This window comes from Myotis nattereri (assembly GCF_964212035.1).
Source record: "Myotis nattereri genome assembly, chromosome: 3".
NCBI lineage: Eukaryota > Metazoa > Chordata > Mammalia > Chiroptera > Vespertilionidae > Myotis > Myotis nattereri.
In genome coordinates, this window is record NC_138077.1 from 133,479,233 (window position 1) to 133,500,734 (window position 21,502).

Here is a 21,502-nt window from a genome sequence, read left to right on the forward strand (position 1 = left end):
CTATAGTTTAAGTTTAAAAAATTTGGCTCTTAAAAGAAATTTCAATGTTGTACTGTTGATATTTGGCTCTGTTGACTAATGAGTTTGCCGACCACTGCCTTAGGGAAAGAACTAGAAAGAGGGAAAGATTAAAGACAAGGGATAGTCATTCATTTAATAACTTCATAAACGTTAAATATCTCCAATTACCAGACTCAGTGCTAGGCTCTACAGATGCCACGGTGAGCAAATGAGGGGTTTCTAGTTCAAAAACTATGGAAATTTTCAAAATGACAGCAGAGCATTAAACCCCTTCTAAGGGCTCTTCTAAGCAGAGGCCCCTGTGCAAGTGCCCAAGTTATATGCCCATGGTGCTGAATGGGGTAGGCATGGCCCCACCCTACGGAGCTTCAGCCCCAGGGTCCAGCGCATGAGGTGGACAATAGGGGAAGTATAAGCAGCGCCAGGATAGGGGGTGCAGGACCACTAGCACATGCTGTAGAGGCACCTTAACCAAAAGCTTGGTTACAGAGGAAACAGTGTGCAAGGTTTAAGCTGCGGTGGGGATTATCATCAGTTAGCCAGACAAAGGGGAATGGAAAGACTGTTTAGATATAAGGAAGAGCGTGCAAATACAGAAGGAAGCAAGAATGGACCTTTATGTCTGAAGGACAGGATGGGGGAGATTCTTGGCAAGCGTCCCGATCATGAAGGCACTTACAGGACACTGAGTGTTTTGACTCCCTCCTACAGGCACTGGGAAGGCACGCACAGTTTTCAAGCAGAGAGTGTGTGATCAAACTTGCCTCTTAGAAAGACCATTCTCTCTGGGCTGAAAGAGGACCGGAGTGGGACAGGCTGGCAGCAACCAGGAGAGATGCTGGTGGCCTGCTCTCCCGGGTGATGGGACAGAAGGATGATTGATTGGTGATTGATTGGCTGTTGAGGAGGAAGTACAGATGATGGTGATGCCCAGTGTCCTGGCCTGGGAAGCTCACTGGGGGTGGGATCCAGAACTATCTGGACAGGAGAGAAAGAAGATGGATTATTTCATTTGGAACCCTTTAAGTCTGACAGCCTGTAGGACTAAAAGGCGGCAGCTGGAAAGATGGTCTGGAACTCAGAAGTACAACTGGAGGTACAGATTTTGGAGTCACTGGCATCTGGATGCTACCTGAAATCATGCTTGTTGCTGAGATCATCGAAGGAGCATATGTAATTGCCAAATGAGAACCTATTATGTTCTCCATGGCCATGTAGGAAGTGGTTATGTAGTGATGACTAAGGCCAGACAGAAATGACTCAGTTCTGCCTGGCTAGTATGGCTCAGTGGTTGAGCATCAACCCATGAACCAGGAGGTCAGGGTTCAATTCTGGTCAGGGTACATGCCCAGGTTGTGGGCTCCATCCCCAGTAGGGGGTGTGCTGGAGGCAGCTGATCAATGATTCTCTCTCATCATTGATGTTTCTATCTCTCTCCCCCTCTTCCTTCCTCTCTCTAAAATCAATAAAAACATATCTTGGGGGGAAAAAAGACAGAAATGGCCCAGTTCTCATGGAATAGACAGGTTCTCAGGAAAGTTCTGAGGAAGGTGGAGGGGAGAAAATTCAGTGCTTCTCCCCACACCGTGTCCACTTGTGTTTCCCACAGAGGGCATCTGTGGAAACCCTGTCTCTCCTGCCTTAGGAGACAAGACCTTGTTTTCTATCATTCTCCATGAGTACCTTTGTCTCTTCTCTTTCCATCTGTCTGAGAAGGCGTGATCTCCCTCTGGGGCTGAGATGGAGAAAACCTAAGTTAATTCTGTTTTTATTTTTCCTGAAATGAGATACAGCTTCAGAGATCCAAACTTTAAAATCAGGGCTCTCAAAACAATAAGCAGCTGTAAAGGCTAATGAAGGCTGTGACCTTGTTCTAAAGCCTGCAGAAGGCTCATTAGCACACACAGCAGAACACATCCTTGTGGGCCCCCAAGAGTCAGGCCCGCAAAAAGGGCATGGGTTTTGTCACTTCTTGGGGAGATGCTGTGATGCACAAAGACAGCGCTCCCCGGCTTTGCATATATTTAAAGCATCTTGCCACCACATTCTCTAGCATTCTCCTTATCCCAAGGCCAAACTGAAGTGTGGTCTGTTTGCTTGCTTGTTTATGGTTACTGGTGTGGTAATAGTTGTTAAGACTGATAGAAAGATCCATTCTCAATGCTGAAATAAAATAGAAGTCTCATATATGGCGATTGATGGCATGTGGCATTTAAAAGGAAATTCAGTGATTTTTTCAGTTCACAGTAAATAGAACGCATTTAACTGTGGTCCACAGTAGAGAAGAAATCATTTGAGCCATGGAAACAATTTTGCTACTCAGAGGTATCTTATAAACCAGGTAATAGCAAAGTTATTTAAATAGATCACTTGAAAGTACACTGAATGTTTACTTTTGGATTTGTTTCATATAAGTGTGTTGGATTCATTTTTTAAAATTTTTTTAATCTTCACCCAAGGAGTGAGAATATTTTTTTCTATTGATTTTTAGAGAGAGAGTGGAAAGGAGGGAGAGGGGAAGGAGAGAGGTGGGGAGAGAGAGAGAAGAGCGAAGAGAGGAGAGAAACATCCATGTGAGAAAAACACATGGATTGGTTGCCTCTTCCCCTCACAAGTGGGAATCAAAACCACAACCCTCCACTGTGCAGGCCGATGCTCTGACCACTAAGCAATGCTGTCCAGGGCAAAAGTGTTGGATTCATTTCATGTAAATGTTTAATTCCCATAAAGGTTTTCCTTGCCACCTAGCATGGTCATGTCTAAATATATAGTCAGGAAAAAAATTATTATTTAATATTAGCCTACATCAGATACAATTACTTAAATTTATTAGCAAGTTGCGGGTAAGAGAGACAGCGCATTCCGAAGGCATCTCTACTTTTATTCTTGGAGTTTTGGGCTCCTTGGAATTATAAAGTTATCTCTTTGTTAATATAGCAATTGTGCTGTTATTCAGCTTTCTAATAACCAATACTTCTGCACCAGGTAGATCTCACAAGGAACCCAGCAATAGCTGCTTTACTTGGTGGCAGGCAGCCCTGGGTGTTCCCCTAAAATTCTGATGATTAGAATTCTGAAGCTAGAGCTTCAGAATTTGGCTCTGTTCAAAGACACATCCCTCAAGAAAACGTAATATATTTAACTAACATAAGTCATCTTTATTATATTCCAACTTGAAAGAGTAAGAAGGAGCCAATAATTGGGAACTCCTTTCTTAATTCAATACCCTAATATACAGACCTTCATACAACACCCTCTACCCTCCTTCCTCCTGTCACAGTGAAGGGCTGTCCGCCCTCCATGTGAAAGGTAAGACCTTCTCTGTCCCTTGGATCCTACCTACCCCCTACCCCCCCTCCCACCCGCCTACCCCCGGCTTCTCAGAGCACCTGCACTATCAGTTGAGACTTCTCCCTCCATATATATTTAGTTTCTCACCACCACCACCACTTAATCTGGATTCTTCTCATTAAATGTGTTCAGTCTTCTCCCATGAAAAAATATAAACCTCGCTATAGCCTCCTTCAATTCCAACTCTCTGGTCCCCTTCAAAGTCAGGCTCCATGGAAGAGTCCTCCATACTTGTTATGTCCTTTCTCTCACCTCTGTTCTTAACCCCCTGCAGCCTGGTTTCCGTCCCAGCAGCCACTGAAAGAGCTCCGGGTGAGGTGGCTAATCACCTACTTGGTGCTAAACCCACTGGGCATTTTTTCAGGCCTCATCCGACCTTTGAGCAGCATGCAGACTCAGCACTCTGTTGGCCACGCCCGTCGCTTGCTTTGCTTCCTTAAAGAGGAGACAGTCTTCCTGGTGTGACAATCTAATTTTTATCTGTCTCCATGCACAGCCTTTCTTCTAACTTCCTGACAGGTTTTTTTCCGTAGTCTTAGCATTAACTATTGGAATTCTATAAGGCTCCATCCTGTTAACACAAGAAACATTTAAACCTGTAAGGAATTTTTGTGAGTTCATTTGAGCCAGACTGTTGACAATTGCTGGGAAGCAGAATCTCAATGTATTGGGATAATGCTCTGGAGAATGGCGTTTTCACCTTGTTTTATACAATCAAAGGAAAAGACATAAGTGGGTTACATGAAATCCAATGGTAGGCAGGTGGGAGAAAGCAAAAGCGGGGAAACCTCTGGGACTGGATAAAAAGTAAGATAAGACACATACCTCTTTTACACAGGTGGGCAAAGGATAATTAACCGTCAACAATTAACCGGACAACTAACAATGAGGGAATTTGTGGTCTGCAGCTGCTCTTGTGCCATTTGTTGTGCCCTGAGGGGTCCGGAAAAAAGGAAGTTACATGTTACCCTAACATTCCACAGATACCAGATACATTATCTTAGATGCAAAAAGACAATAGGCCCAGTAAAGTTGATCTTTGTCAGAGAAGATCCTGCCCTAGGACTGACTACCCACTATAAACTGCTTTTTAATTAAAAGGTTTTCATCTCAGACCATCCTTTGTGGTTATTTTAGGTCCCTTGAGTTTGCAAGGCCGCCACACAGGCTTTCCCTGAGTTACTCCAGGTTAGCACGTGGCCCCTTTCATCCACAATCCTAAGCCCCCTTCTCTTCTCATTCTATGTTCTCTCCATACTCCTGGCTTCAAATATCATCTCTTGCAGACTTGCCACAAATTTCTATCACTGGCCTAGACTTTTGCCCACTGAGCTCAATATCCAGCTGCCTTGACATCTCCATTCTGATATCACAAAAGCTTTCTGATCCAACAGATCTAAACCCAAACTCATATTTTCTTCTACCCTTCCCCTAAATGTGCTGGCTCCCTCCCTGTGTTCCCGTCTCAATGATTGGCATTGCTATTCATCCTGCTGTGTAAGTTATGAGACCTGGAGGTACCCTGTGCACCTCTTCCTTCCCGCTCCATCCATATAGGCTGTCTCTATAGCCTGTCAACTTGGCTTCCTAAAAACGTGCTCGCCTACCACCATACCTTACTTAGCCCACGTGTCCATCAGCCTCTACCAGGTATGCAAACAGCCTTCTGAGGCCTCTACTCAAACTGCCTCTTGCCTCCCCCAATCCATTCTCTGTATAACGATCAATGTAGTGTCTTATAAATCTGAAATGTTCATTCACTCCTCTCCTCGCCCACCTTAAAATTTACACTCTTTGATGGCTTCACATTGCTCCTCAGATAAAGACCAAGATCCTGCCCTAGTTTGGCTCAGCAGATAGAGCATCGGCCTGTGGACTGAAGGGTTCCAGGTTCGATTCCTGTCAAGGGCACATGCCTGGGTTGCATGCTTGATCCCCCAGTGGGGGATATGCAAGAGGCAGACAGTCAATGATTCTCTCTCATCATTGATGTTTCTCTCTACCCCTCTCTTCCTCTCTGAAATCAATAAAAATCTATTTTAAAAAATAATAAAAAGATCAAGATCTTGTGGGGCCCATCCGGTGTGACTCAACGGTTGAGCATTGACCCAGGGACCAGGAAGTCACCGGTTCTATTCCTGGTCAGGGCACATGCCCGGTTTGCATGCCCAAGTTGTGGGCTCAATCCCCAGTGGGGGGCATGCAGGAGGTAGCCAATCAATGATGTTCTTCTCTCATCAATGTTTTTAGATCTCTATCTCTCTCCCTAAAAATCAATAAAAACATTTTTTTAAAAAAGAAACTATATGGCCACGCGGCCTGGCCCCTGCCTAGTTTCCCTCCATCTTCTTCTCCTTGCTCGCTCCACTCCAGCAACCGGGCGTCCTCCATTCTTCAGATCTGGGCACAATGTCACTTCCTCTGGGAAGCTTTTCCTAATGCCCTAATTTGGTCAGATCCCAGTATCGCTGCCCCAGGTGACTCATCATGGAAGCCCTTCCTACAGTTACATCTTATAGACAGTTCTGTGTGTGGTTAATGACTGTCTCTCTCAGCCCTTCCAGTCTTTAAGTTCCAGAAGGGCAGGGCCTCGATCTGTTTTTGCTCATCTCTGTACCTCAGAGCCTAACACAAAACCTGGCCCAGAGCTAGCACTCAAATAATTTGTGAAATGAAATAATTTACAATTGAATATGGCCGAGTATATAGCATTTGTTTGTAAGAACAGGTCTGGACAGGAATAAGATAGAGCAAATTACTTCATTCCAGGGACTTGGGGTGGGGGGTGGGGGGTGGTAGGGAGGGGGACAGGAGGTAGAATCAAGACAGAACTCCCACATTATCTCCTTCACAGTTTTGCCGTGTGCCCAGCTCTACTTCCACATAGGTACTGACCTGGCTAACACTCCAGAGTGCCAACCTGAGGTGCTGCAAGAATCTAGAGTGCCTTCTAAACTGCCGTGGAAGTCTGTATCATCTCCAAGTTCCTTATCATTTTATTATTACAGTCCAGCTCCTGAAAATTGTTGGTCCAATTTTCACATGCAAAGTTTAATCACTATTGTGCTCCTCTAAGCTGTCTGCTCCTTAAGAACTGCCGGGTGCTCAGTCCTCAATGGGGTTCTTAGTAGATGATGGGTAGATTGGTGGGTGAAAGAAGGAAAACAAAGGTTAGAATTCTTATGACTTGGTGATCTCATCCAGGGCTCTCAAACTCAGAGCCCAGGGGGCCAGAATGATTGGAAAGGAAGAATTAGGACAAAGGTCACTACACTCACACGTGTTCTCAAAGTGCTGGGGACTGGGCTATCGCCCTATCTAGAGGCATTCGGGTGGAAAATTCTAGCATCTGAGCCTGCTATGGAGAAGTTGTAGAGTCAAACCCAGCCCAGCAGAGATCAGTTTGCAGCTCCTGACTAGTAAGGCATATGGTGTGGCACACAGAATATCGGCCCCTAAAAGATGTCCATGTCCTAGTCCCCAAACCTATGAGCATGTCACCTTTGATGGCGAAAGGGACTTTTCAGCTGTGATTAAGGCTCTTGAGATGAGGTTACTCTGTGTAACCTGGGCGGGCCGGTTGTAACCACAGGGTCCTTAAATGAGTAGGCAGGAGGGCCAGAGTCGGAGAGGGGCTGCAGGTGCGGCTCTGCTGGTTGGAACGGGCACAGGGGTGCGGGAAGCCTCGAAGCTGAGAAAAGCCTGGGAACACTCTGTCCTCCTTCCAGAGGCTCACACTACAGTTTACGCTTGCTTTTGGCCCCATGAAATGCATTTTGGACTCCTGACCACCAGAACTGTAAGATAATCAATTTGTGTTGTTGTAAGCCACTGAATTTGTGCTAATTTGTTACAGCAGCCATAGGAAGCTAACACACTAGTTAAGAGTATTGAGATTACAGACACAGAATGCCTGGATTTAGGTCCTCGCCCTGTCATGTGCTAGCCATGTGACCTGGGGCAAGGTATGCAACTTTCTGTGCCTCCATTTTCCCATCTGTACAACGGAAATGATAGTCCATGCTACCTCAGAGGGCTGCGATGAAGAGTAAATGAATTTGCACACATACAGTCCTTAGAACCACGCCTGCACATTTCAGGGGTGGCATCAGCATTAGCTATTAAATTACTATTTCTTTGCAGGATAAAAGAGCACAGACCCAGCAGGGTCCAAGGCTTTGTCCAAGGAAAATAGGCTCAGAGCAGAGCCAGAACTAGAACCCAGGCCTCTTAGCCCCGGTGCTGTTTAGAGCTTGGTCATTACAATGCCGCAATCCCACTTTCCTACCCAATCTCATTTTCAAAGTCAAACAGCTAATTATAGCACGTGCCCTTCAGGAGGGCTTAGCTACATGTTATAGCTATGATTAGCCTGGAGGTCCTCAGATCCTTTCAAGAGAAATGAAACATAAAGGCCCTCATTAGAAACCATGTGTGTTTGACAAAAAGCTGCCTGGTTAATAACAGAATTTTCTCTGGTTATAGTTTAGTCACTGTTGTCTTGTCCCCTCCAAACATAACCCCTAAGAAAAACAAAACCCAGACAGAACCAGACAGCGCGTCTGAAATGGAACGGATGGGCTGCTTGGCACAAGCCAATGGGCAAATTCTGCAGACACTTCTGGCCGAGACCCTAAAACAGTAGGCCGACTTCCAAGAAGCAAGCTCCACCTTGAATCTGGAGGGCTTGTTCAAAACATTGTCTCAGAGCCCTGGCTTCATTCAACACCTGGGTGCTGCTACCAAATGGTCCCATTCAGTTAGCTGTGCTTCCCTGTAAAAAAAAAGCAAGTCTTTTTGGAGAAGATAAATTGAGAGCCTCTCAGAAGCTCATTCTAAGCGGAGCCAGTGGCTGCATTCCAGATCCGTGACGTTTGCTCAGTTGTGTGATCTCACATCTCCTCCTGCAGATGAGAAGCCAGTTCAGAAAGGACTTCAAGACTGCTGAGTCCAAGTTTAGAACCTCCAAACATGCAGCTATAAACTTAAAATGCGTTGGAATACAGTTTCTAGCAGTTTCCAGAATGCTGACCAAAAGTTCTTTCTCTGGCGCTGCAGCCCCCTCCTAGCTGTCTACAGCAGGTGGTGTTGACGCTGGGCTATCACGAGCGGACTGTTTTCTGGCCCAGCTCAATAAAGAGAACAAGAGCATCGAATTTAAAATATTTACATTGACATCTGGGTCTCCAGATCCTAATGTGTAAAGAGCTGGCACTTCAGACACTGGTTGCAGATACTTGGGGAGGGACCGGAACCTCTACTACGAGGAGAGCGCTCCTTTCCATCCCGTCAGCCCCAGCGGAAGACTTTGAGAAGCCTCCAGCTCCTTCCACAATTACCCGGCACACCTCATCCCAATGGGGGATGCGGAATGCTGGGCAATGGAGGGGTTGTTAAAGAATTCCCAAGAGCTTCACAAATACGAATGCCTCTGGATACTGAGGCCCACTGGGTTTGTGTTGACCATTCCTGGAACGTCACACTGGTGTACAAGCACGCAGTTCTCCCCTTTGGTGCCCTTCCCATTCTCTGGTGACTTCTGTCACTTTGTGGTGCCTGACCACTGTCTGTCACCACCCCCTGCTGTTGCATCATCGCAGGTTCATGGCCTTTCTGTCTCACTAGTTATGGTTAAATTATGTGCTGGGCAACAGGAGTGTCGCTTGGGTTCCTGTTCAGTTGTCATTCCAGAGCTAATAGGCCCATAGTGATGAGTGGAGATGAGAAGAGCACCTATTGTTCTTTGCAGACAGACAAGCTTCTTGCATCTCCCTGGGGCCATGGGCCTCTTTATATTCTAACCGGCTCTGCACAAACATGGCAGGAAGCAGGCTCTAGCCTCAGGGTTGGAGAGAAAGGCAGCGGCCAAGGTCCCAAGTGCAGAGGCCACAAGGAAAGAAAGGGACTTCTGTGGAGAGAGGTCCCTTGCCTGGGGCACTGGAGGAGCAGGCTAGGAGGGGCCTGCAGGAGGAAGGGGGTGGGTCCGCTGGTGCCGTGACGTGGGGCGCCTGTCCTGGGGTTGAAATTGAGGAACTGAGGCTGTGGTGCTAGTCAGTCCTTCAGAGCCCAGGATGGAACAGGAACTCGGGCCACCGGCTCTGCCTCATGTACTTACGAGGGGAGAGATTAATGATCCAAGGAGGATATGATATGGTCCAAAAACTTTTCCTGGACTTTTTCCGCAGGCGGCTGAGCCAGAGGCCCACTGCAGAGGAGTTGGAGCAAAGGAACATTTTGAAACGTAAGTGACTAAGCCCTCGGCAATCCTGATGTCTGTGTGGTGGCTTTAGTTATGATTTAGTGGCCGGCCGCAAGGTCTGTCCCTTGTGCGTGGGTGGAATTGGTTGGGAAGGTGGCGGCTGAGGCTCCCTCCCTGCGTGTCAGGACAGCCAAGGCCAGCTCCCCACCCAGGGCAGGTTCCAATCCACGTGGCTCCTTAGCGGCTCCAGACACCCCTTCCTTGTGGTGGGCTGTAAGTCAGAGAGAAGCTGAAAATGTGTTGTGAGAGCACTTGTCACCCAAGGATTGTGAGGTGAGGGAGCGTCACCTTTAAACCAGAATTGCCTTGAAAACTGCAAATACTACATTGAAGGCAAAAATAAGGCAAATGGCCAGTTGAAACCTGGGACTAGAAAACGTGACTTCCCATTGCACCTGGCTGCTGTTGATCAAACCCTCGTCCCTCTGAACACTAAATTTAAAGTCTAGGGAAGCATTTCCAAGAAAAAATGCTTTGTGTTCATCTCTCATTCCCTCCCCGACCCCAAGCTGGCTGCTGGGGTGTCTGCCTAATGCCCTCATTCAAGAAAAACTCACTGTCGCTGTGGCTGTGGACAGAAAAAATAAGCCAGCCCCTTGTTTGGTTTAGGACACAGAGATATTTGACTATGTACAGAGAATCCACTTGGTGCTTAAAAATTTATATATATTAGTATTAGTATTAATATTAGTATTATATAATAAGTATATAATATTAAAAGACATCAAGTACCTCATGGACACTGGTACGACAATTAAACAATGAAGTCTCTGCTCACATTCTACTCAGCCATTGCTACCACACTCATGAACACTTTTCGCAAGATGGCCAACCAATATTCGTAGTGTAATTCAATACCCTGCCTTCCTACACGCACATCCCCTGCTAATTGCTCTCCAAAAAAGAGAACTAGAATTTCATAGAAATGCTACGCTGTGCACGTGTGCCCGCGCTCACACACGCTCCGATCATGTGAAACCTGTTTGCGTGGGAGGGTATTTCCACTTAGAACAGACGGAAATGTTCTTGGTTTTACGTTTCTCCGCTTCCTCCCTGCGGTCTTTGACCTGGTCAGCAGACCTGGTCTGCGTGGGATAGTTCACTGAGGGTGAGCTGTTCATTTCCCCTGGGAAGGCTGGGGGACTGGGCAGGAGCTCTCATCTGCCTGGTGACTGCCCTTGGCACCCTGCCGGCCACCTGTGCCCTCGGGCCACTGCTTCCTTCCTCAGTGGCTGCTATACTTAGGTCTGGCCTTTCTCTGTCTAGGTCTCTAGGAATTTATGTATATATTTCTAACAAGGGGCACCCACTAAGGTTTGTAAGCATAATATGCTGTCAAACAGAGTTAGAACTTTTTCAGATGACTTCCATGGTCAAGAGAGCACTTTTGGCCCAACCTGATACCTGTTCTATTATAAACTCTCTGTTGTTGGAGAGAAAGAAAAACAGAAAACCTTCTATTTATTCCTAAAATAACAAATCAGGTAAATGTGCTTCCTCCTCCCGCTGCCTCTTCACCCCCATGCACAGGCCTAACAGGGATCTGTTGTCTTCTGAAGGAGTGTCTGTACATGGGCCAGGTTATATTGGTGGCCTCTGACTGACTCCTAAACCTAAAGAAGCTGAAAACTTCAGGTTTCAGAAGATAGTTCTTCTCAGCAAAAGTGAGGGTTTTGAAAAGAGGTGGTGTCAAAGCCCAGCTCACCTCTGGCTTCCTGAGCACAGCTCCCACCCCCAACCCCCCTCCCCCCCACCCCCCCAAACACATACACACCCGCTTACCCAGACCCCTGGGAGATCGCAGCTGGCCCCTTGACTTGGGTCTTTTATTGCCGTCCAGACAAATACATCTTAGAGGCAGCTGCTCATGTCGAGTAAGCCTGGGGGGCTTAGATTCAGGCGATCTAGGCAGCTTAGAGGGTTGTTTCCATGTTTCCTTCTAGTTTCTCCTCCTTGTCCTATTCAAATAGCTGCAAGTTAAAGAACTAGTTGACCGGATTCAAACAGCTTGATCATTTCACAGTTCCAAAACTTGTTGGAAATAAACTCATTTTTTCCTGTGGGCTCCTATTTTTCCCCATCATTCTGGAACATTGCATCCTAAATAAGTTTTTCTTTTTCTTTTTTCCCATTTGATTGTGAAACAAGAAATTTTTAGTGGGCCCTCCAACAAATCGTTCTAAAGCAGTGGTTCTCAACCTTCCTGATGCCGCGACCCTTTAATACAGTCCTCATGTTGTGGTGGCCCCCAACCATAAAATTATTTTTGTTGCTACTTCATAATTATAATTTTGCTACTGTTATGAATCATAATGTAAATATCTGATATGCAAGATGTATTTTCATTGTTACAAATTGAACATAATTAAAGCATAGTGATTAATCACAAAAACAATATGTAATTATATATGTGCTTTCCAATGGTCTTAAGCAACCCCTGTGAAAGGGTCGTTCGACCCCCAAAGGGTTGCGACCCACAGGTTGAGAACCGCTGTTCTAAAGCTTATTTTCTGAGTTTAAATCATGTGAGGAGCCATCTCTCCGAGAGTGCTAGGGAAGTCTCCAAGGGTGCTAGGGAAGGCGCTCTATGAAGCAAGGTCTGGGTCTGGCATCCAGCCCCACCCTGCCGGCCCTGTAGTCAGTGCTTGCTTTGTCAGCAACCAGTGAGGCACGGTGCACACCTGAGCACACAATGAGCACACTCTGATGGTGGCAGCAGGTGTGATGATGTCCTGGCCTCTCTCCCCAGTTGCCTAGTGGGGTTGCCTTGGTATCACTGGCCTGAGAAAACGTTACCCTGGGTTTGTAAATGGCTTTGAACTAAAGGTATAGATCCCATAGGTGGTCTTGGGGCCCCACCCCTGAGGGGGACCTAAGAATTGCACATAGGAGATGACGGCTCTGTGCTCTGCCACAGAATGCCACTCGAGGCTTGCAAAGGGGCCTGTAGGGTGAGGGAGCCCTGACTAGAGCCTGAGGCCAGTGACCAGTAAGGAGGGCCAGACACTAGGGCAGTGTCCCCGGGGAGAAGAGTGGGCTGTCTGTCTAATTAGCCGTGTATCCTGTGAGCAGCCACTTCATCCTCTGGGCTTCCCCATCCTCTTTTACAAACGAAGAGTGGGAGGCTAGGTGGTTTCTCAGCCCCTCATGGCTCTAATACCCTGAACATTTTATTTTAACCAATCGCCCGAGCTGCCTCCTTGGCACCCCCACTCAGACTAGTCCTTTCCCTCCCTGCCACCTGCAAATGCAGCTGTCTGGGCTCTCCCCTTCTTCCGAGTCTTGCTGTCTGCCACCCAACTTATTTATCTCTGTAAGGTTAGTGCATACTAGGGTGTTAATGGCTAACTAGTTTAATGGGTTTTTATCCAAAAGAAATTTGCATTTTTATAGGAACTCTGAGAGGGAGATCAGATCTTTACATCTGAAAGAAGGAGCTTTTGCGTGGGTGGCCAGGGGCACTGTGGCGCAGGCTACCGTGGGGGCCTCTGGGGACCTCGGCCCACGGCAGGCCATGGCATCTCTGGTGCTGCCCCCATACAGCATCCTGATCCCCACAGGGATCGTGCCCCTGAGCTCTGCACTGACCGGCATCGTTCCTCCAGCAGGAGGAGTGGCTGTCTGTGGCTGCTGCCTGCCGTCAGGGCTGACAGGAGGGCAGGGTGGGACCCACTTCTGTGCACAGGGTCTCCCCTCTGTTAGAGATCTGCCCTGTATTGGAATGACTGAATTGCAAGTGTGCATGATGCGATACATTAATTCAGTTATTGAAATATAGTTAAACACTAGTGATTTTAAGATGTGAGAACCAGTTTCAGAGGGCACTCTTTTGTGTGCCCTGTGCCAAGATCAGCTCGAAGCAGCTACCTTTCACAATGCCATTTGAATCCAGCGGGTGAGAAGCAGAGACCTTTGACTCTCTTGCTTTTAAACAATATTATACTTAGAGCCATGCTTCCATTCCGCTCCCAGAAGGAAGTGATGTTCAAGGTCATTCCGTTAGCTCGAAAGGAGAAATAAGCCCACGGGGTCTGTCCTTCAAACCTCTGCTCCTTTCCCCAGACCCTCTTACCTGCGACTCTGTAAACATCTGAGGAACAAGTCACCCACATATTAAGCTGACAACGTGCCGGCTCCGGGGCCTGCTCCTCTAAGGCACTCCTTAAAGGTCCCAATGCAGGCCGTTGTTCCCCACACTCTGGCCGCACACATGCTCAGTGGACTTCTCAGAAGATTCAAAGAATTAATGGAAGCAGGGCTTGCGAAAGGTGAGCGTTTGGAAATTCCTCTTCGTGCAGCCAGGCTAGCCTTTGCTTTCCTCATCTTGTTTCTGCACAGGTGGCAGGCACCCCCACGGGCCGGTCTTGGGTTCTACTCCCACAGAGCACGGACCTGAGGGCCACATCACAATGAGCCCTGCAGTGACTGTGAGGCTGGGGGCACAGTGGGGGGAGGCCTTTGTGCTGTCCAGAGAAGGGAGCCCCACCTCCCTGCTGATGGCACCCGCTCTTTTAGGACCTCCCTCCTTGTCTTACCAGCTACACTTCTCACCCAGCAATGCTGCCGGGAGACTGGAAACCCCAGGGGACAGAAAGGAACCAAAATAGGCAGGTCAGCCTGCTTGCCACCAGACTGAAAGTGTCCCCACAGGCAGAAGCAAGGCCAGGGTAGGAGACACAAGCTTCCTCTTCCCCTCTCCTGTGAGGTGCTTGGCCCGGAGCCTCAAGGGCTCATAGTATGCTCCTGTGTGCAACACTGTCCACAAAATCCCAAGCATCTTAAATGTTTCTTTCAGCTCGGAATGAACAAGAGGAACAAGAGGAGAAAAGAGAGATCAAGAGGAGGCTAACTCGAAAGGTGAGGAAGTTCACGAGAGCTGGGGCAGGAGAGGGAGGGCGGCGGTCCGCTCCTGGGCCCTCTGCTGGCCTCTGGCCTGCAGCTGCCCGGCCCACGGGGAGACATCTCCCCTGGCAGAGTGGGCAGCTGTCTTGACTCTCCAGGACCTCTCCACGGGGCCACGGTCAACTCAGCTGCGTGACTTTCAGTCTTGTCTGGTGACATTCTGTGCTGCCTGATTTTTGTGACACTCACCTGCCCCCAAGCAACTTGATGTCAAGTGCATTACCTTTTCAATTACAGTGAACGTTTTATTTTTAAAAGTGTACCATTAGCCATCAAGCAATCAGAAACTCATGGCCAAAATCCATAGTTCGAATGTAAGTTACTTGCTATGACCTTGGGAATGTGTGAATGGTCCTTGCCTCCCTGATACTATTCCTTACCTATTAACTAAGAACAGTTTAACTCGATTATGCTAAATCAATTTGGAGTACTGAATCAGGAAAAAGCCTAAAGTACCGATAAATGTTTGAAGATGTTTGAAAAGCACTTAAGATAGAAGCCATAAACTAGAATTTTTATATATGTTTAACCCCAAAAATAGATGGCTTGGCAATGCACAGTAGACCCAAATGGGTTTAATTCTGCATGAGTGGTCTCTTTAATAAGAAACTCTTATTGAGGCTGTTCCTGGATGCTGTTGGCAAGTTTAATTAATTGATGACACACAAGATAGTATAGTATGTTCTGTCAGACGAGAGTGGTTTCAGTCAGCCTCCTGCAGGAACCATCTTGAGAGAAAGGCTCTCAAAACTCAGACAGTTAAGAGTCCCATTAAAATCAATTTTTAAAATGTTTGTTAATGGATGCTTCTCCCTAGAAATATTATACAAAGGAAGACATTCAAAGACCCTAAAATATCACACCAATTACTAAGGTGATGACTTGTGTTTCTCAACACTCTCCTCTCCCTTAGCGCATCCAGGACTTCTGGCCACAAGCCAAACGCCATCCCAATGAAAAGGAGTAGGATACACAAGTGCCCGAGGGCCAGTGACAAGCTGGCATGCCCCTGGTGGGAACTAGAGCAAGAGCTAAGTGAGCTCACTTCATCCAGGTGCCCTCACCCCAGCCACCATCTGATTCTTTACCTTAAGACCATCCAGTCTTTGGACACAAGGCACCCTTTGTCCTGAGAGTGAGTAGTGAGGATGATGGGAGGGGAAGTATGTTAGCTTGTTCTAAGTGTGACCTTGAAATGACTACAGTATCAAAAAGAGGTTCATTTCTGGTACAGAAAGGTCTAGACATTCACAAAAAAAAAAATGAAAATCCAGTTTTCATAAAGTTCATTGGAGTTGATTGCTGGCACCCAAAAATTCTCCTAAACTTTAGGGTTTCTAAAAACTAATAATAGGTAAATACTTAAACATCCATCTAATTCTTATCTCTTTAAAAGAAGTATATAGCCTGGCCGGTGTGGCTCAATGATTGAGCATTGACCCATGAACCAATGGTTTGATTCCCGGTCAGGGCACATGCCCGGGTTGCAGGCTTGATCCCCAATAGGGGGTGTGCAGGAGGCAGCCAATCCATGTCTCTCTCGAAATTTTTATCTCTCTAGTCCTCTCCCTTCCTCTCTAAAATCAATTTAAAAATTCATATTTAAAAAGTATATATAGTTTTGTAGAGAAAAATTGCATCATTTGGCAAGGGGAAAGGGAGGAGGGTTCCTCTCACACCCATCTCCCCTGGGGTGGGTTGCACGGGGACAGGCACCTCAGAAAGCCCATCATGTTTGCAGGTCTCCCAGAGAAGATCAATGCCTCTTCCTCCTCCTGGTTTCCTGTCCTTCCCCGGGGACTGGCTTGGGGAATTAGAAATAATGAGCTTGAGTGAAGGGGTCGGCTTTAAGGGAGAGACTAGAAGCAGCTTTCACGTCTCTGTGGAGAGAGATGTGAGCTCCCAGCAGGTGGAGAATCCACACCTCCGGCCTCTGGGCACCTTCCCTTTCTCTGGGGCTTTGATCGCACAAGACCAGATGCCAGCGCTGGTGGCTGCTTTTCAGTTACTTCCCTCAGCCCGAGGATTTCTAGTTCTTGCGGTTCTAGTTCATTTTAATGTACGAGTGAGAAAGATAAAACACAATAGCTGATGCTCATAGCCACAGAGCAGCCATTTTCTTCAGCCAGATTGATACCTGAAATTTGTGTTTTGTCTTTTAATAAATGCCTTCCTTCCCCTTCAAAAAAAAATGCTAGCTAGCTAAATGGACGGAAGGATGGGAAGAGATGAGGAAGGGAGGGAAGAAATCCACTTGAGTCAGGTTATATTAATACTGAAATATGGGTCTCAATTAATTACTCTTGTTGAGTATTTGGTTGCAAATATTATTGCTGCCATAGGTTGATACATAGCACTACCAACCCCTGCTCTTACCTCTCCCTACAAAATCAACTCTGACTCCAAGATCAGCTCCTCCGCATCTGAGGAGGACCCTGGGTTCACATGCCCCAGTGGCTACAACCAGCCACAAGCTAAAGGGACACCTCCCGAGCCCCACGTGGCAGGGGCACGAGCCCACGCTCACAAGGAATCTCGGCGGCCATTGGTTGGTCGGCCCACATACCACCTGAGACTCTCCCAGCAGAAGACCCCTCCTCAGCGCCTCCCTTGGCACTTGGGGAAGTGCCTTGCTGACTTGGAGAGCTTGTGTCTAAGGTTCCTGTGGGACCCAGGCATGGAAAATGCTCCCTGACCTTCAGAGCTAACACTTACTTTTCTGTTCACACCAGACTCTGCCATCGACAGACTATTAGTAAAATCCAGGTCGTGATTTGCAGAAACATAAATTACAAATGCCATGCTTAACAACGTTTTGGTGTCGTGGCACACTTTGAAAATAATACCTTTTGACCAGCACCCTGGGGTGAACCTTGCAAGTCCTAAGCAGCACAAACTGGGGCTTCTGAGTGGGAACCTCCTGCACCTGGGGTAAATGTGGTGAACGTTACATGTTTTTATGTATTTTAATGACAAAAGCTCCCACACGCACAGTGTAGAGGCAGGCTGGACCGCCACTGTTGTGTACAGTTCTGGCCGTGGAGCCTGAGAGACCTCTGGTTTCCTGTGACGGGCCAGCACTGAGGCCAAATGTCCTGTCCCAGGAGAACCAGGGCTGCTCTAGGGCAGACCAGAACCACCTGGGGGGGGGGGGGTGGCGTTCCATAGTCCAGGCGGGTGGGCCTTGCCCTGGCCCCAGAGGCCTCTGATCCCCAGGTCTTCCCACCACTGGCCTGGAGGAAGCTGCGGGCCGTTGGCAGCGAGTGGAGCGTTCCGGCACCAGGAAGGTGTATGGCAGCGGCATGAGACAGTGAAACAGCCAGGTGGTTGGATTCCCTGGTGTGTGTGTGTTCTGTAGGCAATTGTGGTAGGATTGCATCTGACTGCATCTTCCATTAAAAGGACTAAATACAGACCAGGGCCTGGAGAAAAAGTTGCTTTTAAATAATATCGGTGAAATGTGAATGGACAGCATCCTAGGAGAGGGCAGCTGAGTTGCTCCAGGAGAAAGAAGCCCAGCCCGGGGTCAGGAGGAGGCAGGGGAAACGGCAGCCTGTGTCACTGAAGTACAAAGGGGATGTCGGAGGGCGACACCGGGCGACGGCGGAGTTCTCTTTTTGTGGTTTCCGTCCCCCCCGCAGAGTGGTCCAAAAGGCCCAGCCAAGGCTCCCTTGGCACACACGGGGCCTAGCTCTGCCTTCGTGGGCTGACCTTTCATTTCACCTGACCTCCCTGAGGACCGGAGTCTCCTCTGACCCGCAGACCGCGTTTTTGTGTCTGAAACGTTTTTGTATGTGAAGTGATGCACAGGCCCATCTCTCAGAGAGCACTACATTTGACCCAGATGTGGACTCACAAATCCAGAATAAGGTAAAAGCTTTGTGTAAGGTTCCTGTCACCTTGATTCGAGAAGTGAGACAAATGTGGGAAAGCCCTCAACAGACACCCAGCCCCCCAGGACACGCTGCTTGCGGAGACCAAGACACTGCCATGTTACTAGAGGCAGCCAGGCTGTGCACAGGCTGGGAGGTGGCTACGGGAATAATGTAGCTCAATGAACAATAAAACACTCGCTCTCGCTCCTAGAAAAGTCGGGTGCAGGAGCAGGGAGCCCTGCCCCTCCCTCGCTGTGTGATGCCTAGTTGCCTCTGGACCGCATTTTGCTCACCTGTAAATCCACGATGGGCAAGCGATCCAAACTTCTCTTTATGACCGTGCCCCCCTCTTCCGCCTGCAGCTTAGCCAGAGGCCCACCGTGGAAGAACTTCGGGAAAGGAAGATCCTCATCCGCTTCAGCGACTACGTGGAGGTGGCTGACGCCCAGGACTATGACCGCAGGGCGGACAAGCCGTGGACCCGCCTCACCGCTGCCGACAAAGTGAGGAGAGGGGCAAGGAGAGGGGGGCAGGTGCCCACACCCAGGTTTCTCCCCTACACTGCATTCCTCGCTTGCTGCCTGGGATGCTGTATTGAAATGAACAGCAAAGCTGTGGCCAGGGCCTTGGGAATGGAGCGTGCGGTGCCCGCTGGGCAGGCTGAGAGTGCCATGGCCCCTCCACCTTTGCCCAGGGCTCCAGAGAATTGGGAGCGGTCACTGAATTGATTCCTCACCGCTCTGGAGAAGGAGCAAGACGGACACGCAATATTGTGCCATTTTACGGGAGAAGGCAAGACAGTGTGGGAGATGGTGCCCAGAGGAAAGAATAGCACCTGTGGGGCACCCAGCTGACCTTCCGGGTAGAGCCATGGGTGCAGCACCCACAGGGGTGTCCCAGAACCAAAAGGGGCTGAGGCCACTGTCCTGGCAGTTGTTGTAACCTAGTGGCAAAGACACAAACCACAGAGACAGCAAAGCATGTCCCTGCACTAGATCGCCATCGACCAGGAAGAATACAACCTGAAGTTGAGTTTGTTTGTTAAGAAAGGCAGTGATGCAAATGATGCCATTCTTACCGCCCATTGGACCATGCAGTAGAATTAAACTCTGCTTGGTCATCGTTTGTGATGCTAGCCCAGTCACCACGAGGAGCTGGAGGGCTTCTCACCTTCTTTCCCCAAACATTCTCGGGCCAGTGGCTCCTTCACCTGCTAGACAGGAGGAAGCACAGGGAAGGGCAGGGGAGCCGCTGCCCTTGGGGAAACTGATGAGGTCAGAGGCAGAGACCTCCCGGAAATGGCCTCCCACATGGGGTCAACCCACAGGTCCTGATGAGTGGGAACTCTGCCCCTTCTTAAATGCAGCACCATCTCTTCCTGTGCAGGAGCTCGGTGAGGCCCCAGGAACTGGCCCAGACAGAGCCTGCCCCCCAGGCGGTGGTGTCTGTGTTGTCCACGGAGGAGGGCCCTGGCCCTGGTTCTCTTGCTCACACTGGCTGCGGTGTGCTTGGTAGGGGTAGGGGGGCCGCAGGTGTCAAGGGGAAGGACAGGGTGACTCCAGCTCCGAGAGGCTGTTGGGTAGGGAGCGGACCCAGCTCCTCCCAGGCTACTGGGGATGGGAAACCGGACACGGAGCCTCCTTCTAACTGGCCCTTAGATGCTCACGTGCCCCGTTTCGAGAAGAGCCACTGTGATGCTCCCTAAAGACTTCTCCAGCCTCAGACTCCCAGTGCTTTGACTTTCCCACAAAGCCAATGCCAACCTTACAGAGAGCTCTGCGGAAGGGCACACATTAGAACTTCAGCCCTGGCATTCCTGTGCCCTAGACCCTCCTTCCTGTCTCTGCACCTGGTTCCCCAGCCCTCCCGGTGGGCTACAGCCAGGTGGGTGGGCAGTGCTAGAAGGATGAGGTTATTCAAGTTTATCACAGAATATACTAAGGTTATCTAAAACATCCCATCTACCCGTAATGGAGAAAAATATGGTCTCAGCTTCAAGAGTCATGAAAGAGGAGAGGGTTTATAAATCAAAGGGAAGGGGGGTGACCCTCCCCTTCCAGAAGTATCCACTGTGAGGCACTGCTGTGGCTGTGATGAGTTCAGATTGTTTACCTAAGGAAGGTGAAAGGTTGACTTTTTTAAAAAAATATGTTTTTATTGATTTTTTTTAGAGAGAGAGAAAAGGAAAGAGATAGAGAGATAGAAACATCAATGACAGAAGAACATCATTGATCGGCTGCCTCCTGCACACCCCTCACAGGGGATTGAGCCCGAAACCTGGGCATGTGCCCTGACCTGGAATCGAACCGATGGCCTCTTTGTTACTGAGTCAATGCTCAACCGCTGAGCTACATTGGCCAAGCGACATTTAAATGTGTACTCGGGAGCCCAGGAGTGAGGGCAGGTGTGCACACTATGGATGCCGGATGAAACAGCCTGCAGACTGAAGGGTCCTGGGTTTGATTCTGGTCAAGAGCACATGCCCAGGTTTCCCATACAGAATCATTCGCGGTTTAGATTTCAGGGCAGGGGGAGTCATAGTAGGTCTAAAGGATATCCCAGGTGATTGGGTTTTTTTCTCCCAGTGAAAACTCCATTTTGTGTGGCTTTGTCAAAGGGAAAAAAATAGAAATAAAATAAGAAGTGAGCTCCTTCCCATCTGCCCCCTCAGCATCCTTATGGGCTTCTCTCCGTTCCAGGCTGCCATTCGGAAGGAGCTGAATGAATTTAAAAGCACTGAGATGGAAGTTCATGAGCTGAGTAGACATCTAACAAGGTTAGTATCGTGGTGTGCTTTTCCCTCTCAAGTTGCCATACCTACTTCCAAACGACCTACCTGTTTCTGGGTCCCAGCGGTGTGGTGGGGTCGTGAAGGAGAAGATAAAGGTTCGCATTGAGTTCCCACTGTGGCCACTGAAACAGGGGTGCAGGGCATTCAAGGCCCCGGCTGAAAGCCACCTTCTGAAAGCCACTTTTTAACTCATTCACACTGAAGAGCTAAGTGGCAGACCACCACTAACCCCAAGGTGGATTTTCACAAAAACTTAAGCCGAGGAGAAAAGATCATTGTCGATTGACAGCCCGTTGGCAGAGG

At 48.5% G+C, this 21,502-nt stretch overlaps 1 protein-coding gene across 7 annotated transcripts in view; it reads left to right on the forward strand.

The window, feature by feature from the left end:
• The window catches only part of PHACTR1 (phosphatase and actin regulator 1), a 507,187-nt gene that overhangs the window by 482,046 nt on the left and 3,639 nt on the right, over positions 1 to 21,502 (forward strand). For all 7 annotated transcript variants that reach the window (XM_081085614.1, XM_081085612.1, XM_081085613.1 and 4 more), the window contains 4 exons: positions 9,558 to 9,613; positions 14,427 to 14,488; positions 18,771 to 18,911; positions 21,108 to 21,184. In XM_081085614.1, coding sequence (XP_080941740.1) covers positions 9,558 to 9,613; positions 14,427 to 14,488; positions 18,771 to 18,911; positions 21,108 to 21,184 — 336 coding nt within the window. The remainder of the gene's footprint in view (positions 1 to 9,557; positions 9,614 to 14,426; positions 14,489 to 18,770; positions 18,912 to 21,107; positions 21,185 to 21,502) is intronic.